The sequence below is a fragment of the Antedon bifida genome, chromosome 3, assembly GCF_963402885.1.
Source record: "Antedon bifida chromosome 3, ecAntBifi1.1, whole genome shotgun sequence".
In the NCBI taxonomy this organism is placed as follows: Eukaryota; Metazoa; Echinodermata; class Crinoidea; order Comatulida; family Antedonidae; genus Antedon; species Antedon bifida.
Window position 1 is genome coordinate 31,084,954 of NC_136228.1, and position 8,316 is coordinate 31,093,269.

At 33.0% G+C, this 8,316-nt stretch overlaps 1 protein-coding gene across 2 annotated transcripts; it reads right to left on the minus strand.

Annotated features, from left to right (window-relative positions):
• Positions 1 to 516: 516 nt before the first annotated feature.
• On the minus strand, positions 517 to 6,402 carry LOC144837445 (actin). Of its 2 annotated transcripts, none has more exons than XM_078692557.1 (4): positions 6,199 to 6,402; positions 5,846 to 6,085; positions 1,199 to 1,448; positions 517 to 1,046 (listed from the first exon to the last, which is right to left on the minus strand). In XM_078692557.1, exons 1-4 carry the CDS (start codon positions 6,334 to 6,336, stop codon positions 535 to 537), a joined length of 1,140 nt encoding a protein of 379 aa, XP_078548683.1. In that variant the 5' UTR covers positions 6,337 to 6,402; the 3' UTR covers positions 517 to 534. The 2 variants fall into 2 exon arrangements, with proteins under 2 accessions (XP_078548683.1, XP_078548682.1); XM_078692556.1 differs by lacking the exons at positions 517 to 1,046; positions 1,199 to 1,448 and adding exons at positions 3,782 to 4,896; positions 5,237 to 5,483 and having other exon boundaries at positions 6,199 to 6,390.
• Positions 6,403 to 8,316: the final 1,914 nt, after the last annotated feature.

Genomic DNA, 8,316 nt, shown 5'->3' on the forward strand with positions numbered 1-8,316 from the left:
CAAGTTAGAGAGGGGCAGTGGAAAGTATGAAATAGGCATAACTTTTAGCCTAGCTTGTGACGATTATTGCGGAAAAAATCCCCCTGTAAAAATCAGCAAAAAATAAATGAAATAAAAGTATTGTAAAATAAACAGCTTGAAAGGCAACGAATCCAAGGCATAGTTCACCCCGTCATTTGAGTTTTTTAAAATAGGAAAAGTGTTGTTGTATTATGATATCTAATCACATTGATGCAAAATTAATAATCATAATTATGACTAATATTATTATAAGTGATTCATGATTATAAATACAATCAGATTTTATAATACAAATCATGCTATTAATAGTGCTGACTAATTTTTAGATATTACGAATATTTACAAATTTAAAAGAATTTGTTGTAAATATCTGAATATTTAGTTTAGTTATATACAACGTCAATTAAAGATTTAAATTTGATATAAATAAATGTAGGCCTATCTATAACAACAATAATTTCTTATCAGATATAGATTTGTTTGTATATACAATAAAAATCTTTCTATTTCTACTTAAAAACACTTTCTGTGAACTATGCCAGGGCCAGATTCATCATATTCCTGTTTACTAATCCACATCTGTTGGAAAGCTGGCAGAGACGCTAAAATAGAACCCCCTATCCATACCGAATACTTGCGCTCAGGGGCTGCTATTATTTCCACCTTCATACCGGCAGGTATCAATGACGTCATTTCCTTTTGCAGACGATCCGCGATTCCTGGAAACATAGTAGAACCACCAGACATTACACAGTTTTGATAGAGTTCTTCATGAATGTCACATTTCATTATGCTGTTATATATCGTTTGATGGATTCCACTATGTTCCATTCCGATGAGCGATGGTTGGAAGAGGACTTCGGGACATCGGAATCGTTCGTTTCCGATTGTGATTACCTGTCCATCGGGTAGTTCGTAACTTTTTTCAAGCGATGAACTTGTTGCGGCCTTGTTCATCTCTTCTTCAAAATCAAGAGCGACGTAACAGAGCTTTTCCTTTATATCTCGAACTACTTCTTTTTCAGCTAAATAAAGAAAAAAGTATTTATTTAGTAGGCCCATGGATAAAAAGTATTACTTTATCCATGGTAAGCCTAACATACCGAAATAATAACATTGTGTTGTCAGTCCGGACAGAATTTTGCCTGTCAAAACTAAAAGTAAAGTATATGCCTACCTGTGGTTTTAAATGAGTATCCTCTTTCAAAAAGAAGCATTGTTGCTACATTTTCAGTAAGGTCTCGTCCAGCCAAGTCCAATCGTTCAATAGCATGTGGAAGTGCGTTTCCCTCATAGATTGGAACAGCATGGGAAACATCGTCCCCTGAATCGAACACTATGCCGGTGACTCTGCCTGTAGCGTACAATGACAGGACAGCCTGTATGCTTACGTACATTGCAGGCACTTTGAATGTCTCAAACATTATCTAGAAATCAGGAATACGAAAACGAAATTGACAGTTATATGCCGTGGTTCGCTTTTTGTGTCTGCTGATCATAAAGTCATAATAATTAAATCGTAAACACTATAGGCCTACTAATAAAATAAAAACTTAGTTTCGGGGAGAAAAGAGGCGGGACTGGGAGTCAAATGTGACAAACATAAAAATAAATAATTTTTAAAAAGTCATCCCAACTAAACTAAAAACCTACCTGCGTCATTTTCTCTCGGTTCGCTTTTGAGTTAAGTGGTGTTTCTGTCAGTAGTATCTGATGTTCTTCTGGCGCAACCCGAAGCTCATTGTAGAAACAATGGTGCCAAATCTTTTCCATGTCGTCCCAATTCGTTACAATGCCACGTTCTATTGGGTATTCCAGTGTACAAATTCCTATCTTATTCTTATGTTGTGCTTCGTGTCCAAAAACTGTCGACTTAAATAAACACAAATTAATCAATCTTAGACACAGAAATTGTCCAGCAATGTTTAATTTCGAAACGTAGTTCATAACTAACACAGTTTATATTATTATATTGAATGATAGCCTAACTGATATAATTGGAAAAGATATATAGATGTACACAATAAATCAATACCTACACGCTGTCGATTCAATTTAATCACGATTAGATCAGATCATTAGTAGGGGTTAAATCTTAGTGAATTATTCTGTGATACGATCTAAATATTAAATTACATATAACAAAATTGTTTTGCTATTATACCTGCTGTCCATACCAAGGCCTTCCAACTACAGCTGGGAACACGGCCCTAGGTGCATCAGCATCCGCAAAGCCTGCTTTACACATGTCTGAACCATTGTCGATAACAAGTGCCGGGACCCCTTCATCGTGATTAGTGGTAGACATTGTAATATGTTACCGTTTGTTATACAGTCAATTACTTAACACACCGTTCTGTTCCTAATAAAAAGAGCTTATGCGAAATCAATCAAGATCTCTTTGCCGTTCTAAGGAAAATAAGATATCAAAGTGAAATGTTGTTGTAAAAAAAAAGTTAACATAATTTAATTTCAGTAGAAATAATAAAGGTCGCTGTTTTGTCGAAATCTTTGAGGCACTATAAATTGACGCAAAGACATGAGAAAGGCAGATTAAGATGTCAAGAATATATTTTCGACGTACCTACCTTTTATGTTGAATTTCTTTACTACACAAAATCTTCAGTTATTGTTGTGCACTGTGGATTAGGCATATGAATGTTATTTTATTTAGGCCTACAGAAAATTTTTTTTTATATGTTTGATAAGGGTTACCATTTCTTGGTATGTGTACAAAATATGATATGAATATTTGTCCAGACATGCTGATTGCGAAGTACAATTATGTATCGTAGAAGATTAGATACGTTTTGGTCACGTCAATTGATCAAATGATGCCAACTAAGGAATTGCCTGATAGCGGGACAATTTTTAGATACAGCACCGACAATCCTGGGCTGACCTTTTAGAAACCTTAGAGGTTCACTGATCCAGGTATTTAAAATCCTGAAAGGAATTGATAAGTCAGAACCTTTTTGATATGTTAACAGTTTTTTATACTAGGGGTCATTCTTTAAATTAACAAAGCCGCGAGTTAAAACTTGGAAAACCACTTTTAGAACACGGGTAATGATTGGAATGCTTTAACGAATGTTGTAGAGTCGAAGTCAGTAAACCAATTTAAGTCAAACCTACAAGAACGTTGGAAAAATCACCATCAGAAGTTTCAGCCATAAATGTTAGAGACTAACTTTCAGAGGGGCGAATAAGCAATGTTTGCTTTAGCCTCAACATCAAGGTAAATTAATACGTTACACAATAACAACATTATTTTAGAAACATTTAAACACTGTAGCTACTTCGATTATGAATTTCTCACAGCGAACTTTTATAGTTTTCAGGAAACTTCTTGGTCTTCCAGTTGTTGTTGATTGTCTTTTAAATAATGTGCTTTTATTATATTCTTTGTATTGTATATGGCTTGTACATTGCTGAAATAAAGTTCAATTATTATTATATGCGAGTCCTTATAACCCAATTCTGAGCTGTACTCTGTATAAACTTCAACAAATACTATCTATATAGATACAGTGATAATCATCACATGATAACATAGTAAAATTCCAAAATTTAAACAAATAGTTTCAACAATGCTTCCTGTTTCTTTATTTGTCCATCATTGTATACGGATATATTTTATGATAACAGAATGATATACAACCTAAAAGAACAATATAAGTCCGAGGTGATTGATGGGTTCAAACAAACCCAATTTTTTTCATTTACTACCGGCCAACTTTTCAAATTAGAGAGCGGCAGTGGAAAGTATGAAATAGGCCTAACTTTTAGCCTAGCTTGTGACGATTTTTGCGGAAAAAATCCCCCTGTAAACATCCTCGCCACGGGCTTGAAATCGTCAGCAAAAAATAATTAAAATAAAAGTATTAATAAAAGTAAAATAAACATGCTTGAAAGGCAACGAATCCAATGCATAGTTCACCCCGTCATTTGAGTTTAACCGTTTACGTTTTAATATGAAAAGTGTTGTTGTATCATGATATTTAATCACATAGATACAAAATTAATAATCATAATTATGACTAATATTATTATAAGTGATTTATGATTATAAATACAATCATATTTTATAATATAAATCATGCTATTATAGTGCTAACCAATTTTTAGGTATTACGCATATTTACACATTTAAAAAGATTGTAATGTTTTTTGTCAATTTCTGAATATTTAGTTTAGTTATATACAACGTCAATTAAAGATTTAAATTTGATATAAATAAATGTAGGCCTATCTATAGCAACAATAATTTCTGATCAGATATAGATTCGTTTGTATTTACAGTATAGGCAGTCTATAAAATCATTTTTCCTAGCAATTAAATATGCCTGAATTCAACCTAAAAACACTTTCTGTGAACTATCCCAGGGCCAGATTCATCGTATTCCTGTTTGCTAATCCACATCTGTTGGAAAGTTGACAGAGAGGCTAGAATAGACCCCCCTATCCATACCGAATACTTGCGTTCAGGGGCTGCTATTATTTTCACCTTCATACCGGCAGGTATCAATGACGTCATTTCTTTTTGCAGACGATCCGCGATTCCTGGAAACATGGTAGAACCACCAGACATTACACAGTTTTGATAGAGTTCTCTACGAATGTCAACGTCACATTTCATTATGCTGTTGAATATCGTTTCATGGATTCCACTATGTTCCATTCCGATGAGCGATGGTTGGAAGAGGACTTCGGGACATCGGAATCGTTCGTTTCCGATTGTAATTACCTGTCCATCGGGTAGTTCGTAACTTTTTTCAAGCGATGAACTTGTTGCGGCCTTGTTCATCTCTTCTTCAAAATCAAGAGCGGTGTAACATAGCTTTTCTTTTATATCTCGAACAATTTCTCTTTCAGCTAAAAGAAAATACAAATGTATAAATGCATTACGGGTATTTAATAGTAGGCTATTAGCTTACACGGCAACCAAAATAACATCTTTTTGTTCATGTAAATCATACTGTCAAATTATTGAAACCGTGCCGTGTAAACCGTGCCCTGTAAGCGAGAGGTCGCAGTTTCGAATCCCGCCAGAGACATTTTTTCATACAACTAAAAACACGGAACTTTCGCCGATGAGCTATGCTCGACGCGATTATGAGATCATGTTCCGAATATGAGCACTGTTTCAGTAATTTGACAGTATGATTTACGTATTAGTATTATAATCATTTGCCTATTGTTACAAATTATTTACCTGTTGTGGTAAGTGAATATCCTCTTTCGGAAAGAATTCTTGTTAAATGTTCAGTAAGGTCGCGTCCAGCTAAGTCCAATCGTTCAATAGCGTGTGGAAGTGAATACCCCTCGTAGATTGGCACAACATGGGAGACACCGTCCCCTGAATCGAACACTATGCCGGTGGTTCTGCCTGCAGCGTACAGTGACAGGACAGCTTGTATGTTTACGTACATTGCAGGCATATTGAATGTCTCAAACATTATCTAGAAATTACGAAAAATTCGGAAAATAAATACAAAATATTGTTAGGTTCTTGTTCAACGCGTTACATTAAGGGACACATTTAGTACCGTATGTATTATATAAAAACACCAATGAAATAATTAACTCAATAATATAACTATAACTTATTTTTTTACTTAATTGATTAACGTAATTTTGGATTTTGATAAGTAATAGAACCATACATATTATATCGCTATGATAAAACACAAATATACCTATTATTAGAATGGAATAATCTCATGCGCAAAATCATAGAGGGCGGAAGAAAGTTATTTTTAGTATTGAGTACAAACATAATATATTGATTGTTACAGCCCTGTTAAATTGCATAAAATCTTACCTGCGTCATTTTCTCTCGGTTTGATTTTGGGTTAAGTGGTGCTTCTGTCAGTAATATTGGGTGTTCTTCTGGCGCAACCCGAAGCTCATTGTAGAAACAATGGTGCCATATTTTTTCCATGTCGTCCCAATTTGTTACAATGCCATGTTCTATTGGGTATTTTAGAGTAAGCATTCCACGCTTAGATTGCGCTTCGTCGCCGATATAACTGTCTTTTTGTCCCATCCCTATCATCATTGACTTTAAAAAAAGAAATACAAAAATGACAAAAACAAAGCAATCGTTCAATGTTTCTAAAAATATCAATTCAACGACTAAACGGTTTTCATAAAACGTATTTTCTATGTATCTACCTGATGTCTAGGCCTTCCAACTACAGCTGGGAACACGGCCCTTGGTGCATCATCGCCCGCAAAACCTGCTTTACACATGCCTGAACCATTGTCGATCACAAGTGCTGTCAAATCTTCGTCGTAATTATTAGTCGACATTGTTGCTATAAGAAGTTTCTAATATTATTACGTAAATAATGCTGAAAAGGAAAACAATTGCTTGTTAATTTTGTTCTACGTAAAATAATTAAAAACAGAAAGATCAACATGTTGTCTATGTATTTGACTGGCTAATTTAATATAATTTCAGTATCATGAATTAACGAATTAAAGTTTTTTTCGTATTAAAACATTATTACATTAAACAGTTATATGCACCAATGTTTTTTATCAAACTGAAGTTTATTTTAATTTTGTTATGTTGTCGGAAGTTCGGCAACATTATTCACGACATCACCTTAAACACTTGTGTTTACACACGGTGTCAATCAAGGACTTACGAAAGTTGGAAAGCTCTGTAAAATCTGTAAAAGCAGATGCTGATATAAACTACTTAAAAAATTATAAAACATTTAATTGTGACCTAAGATTTACTATTAGGCCGTCATAAAACAAAATATTCGAAGATTCAAGAAAAATTAAGCTATATATTTATTTGAAGTCTTACCTTTTGTGTTGAATTAACTTGGAATGAATACAAAACTATATACTCGATGTAATATCTTTAAAATCTTCGGTACTGTTAAAGCTTAACTTCTAACTTCTCTGTATAGGTAGCTCAATCTCTTATGAAAATTATTGGATTCTCATCGATATTTATACCATTTTAGTTTGAAATGTTTGCCCTTATTTGGAAATGAATATAATGGTATAACACATACATTATCATTTTAGCAGCAACAAATATTGGCGAATGGGGTTGGTCACACATTGACAGTACCACGCCATATAAGGTATTAGCTGGTATCTTACAGACCTTTGGTTTGCCCATTCTAATCAATACTACCTGGCTGATCTAATAGCTACCATAAATGGCAGCGTCATTGCTATATTTGGAATATCGTATAATGTTTATTCATTATAATTATACCATGTTTATTTAAAATGAGTCACCTGTCGTGTACAATTTATGATTATTCTATTTAATATTAAATCATGAACAATCGTTACGAACTTATGTTTTATTTTAATCATAGAAAAACAATGATGATACTAGTAAAGTCAATATAAGTCTAAGACTTTAGAATGAAAGGGAAGATTATTTTAGAGAATAATAAATATATGATAAAGACAATGACAGTAAGCCTACCACGCCATATAAGGTATTAGCTGGTATCTTATCAAAACCTTTGGTTTGCCCATTCTAATCAATACTACCTGGCTGATCTAATAGTTACCAAATATGGAAGCGTCATTGCTATATTTGGAATATCGTATAATGTTTATTCATTATATACCATGTTTATTTAAAATGAGTCACCTGTTGTGTACAATTTATGATTATCATATTTAATATTAAATCATAAACAATCATTAAGAACTTATGTTTTATTTTAATCATAAGCAAACAATGATGGTAAGATTAGTAAAATGAAAATAGGCCAGGCCTATGGAGTGATGGGGAATATAGGCATTTTTAATGGAATAAATTAAATATATGATAAAGATAATAAAGACTCATAACAAACAACTAACTCATCCACTCCTGAATTAGTTATGAACAGCCTGTCGTAGGCCTAAACGGTACTGTAATTTTACTTATAGAAAAAAAAATTTACCAATAGGCCTATTAGGCCTAATAGGGCCTACAGATAGGCCTACAAAGTAAAACATTATCTGGGTCACAGGCATAAAACATATGTTTTATTATCTGAGTGTGTATTATATATTTCAAATAATAACAATGGATATTATGTATATTATAATTCACTAAACTTGAATCATATATATATTGATTTGCTATTCATCATATTCATACGGAGGATTACATCATTTCTATTTTTAAATTCTTTGCAATAATTAATACAACCCTTGATTGAATGACTAAATAAGGTAATATTTTTGTGATGAAATTGAAAGTTATTGTCAAAGCATTTCATAATTTCGAATGAGAAAGAGCTTATTTTTATTAATTTTATA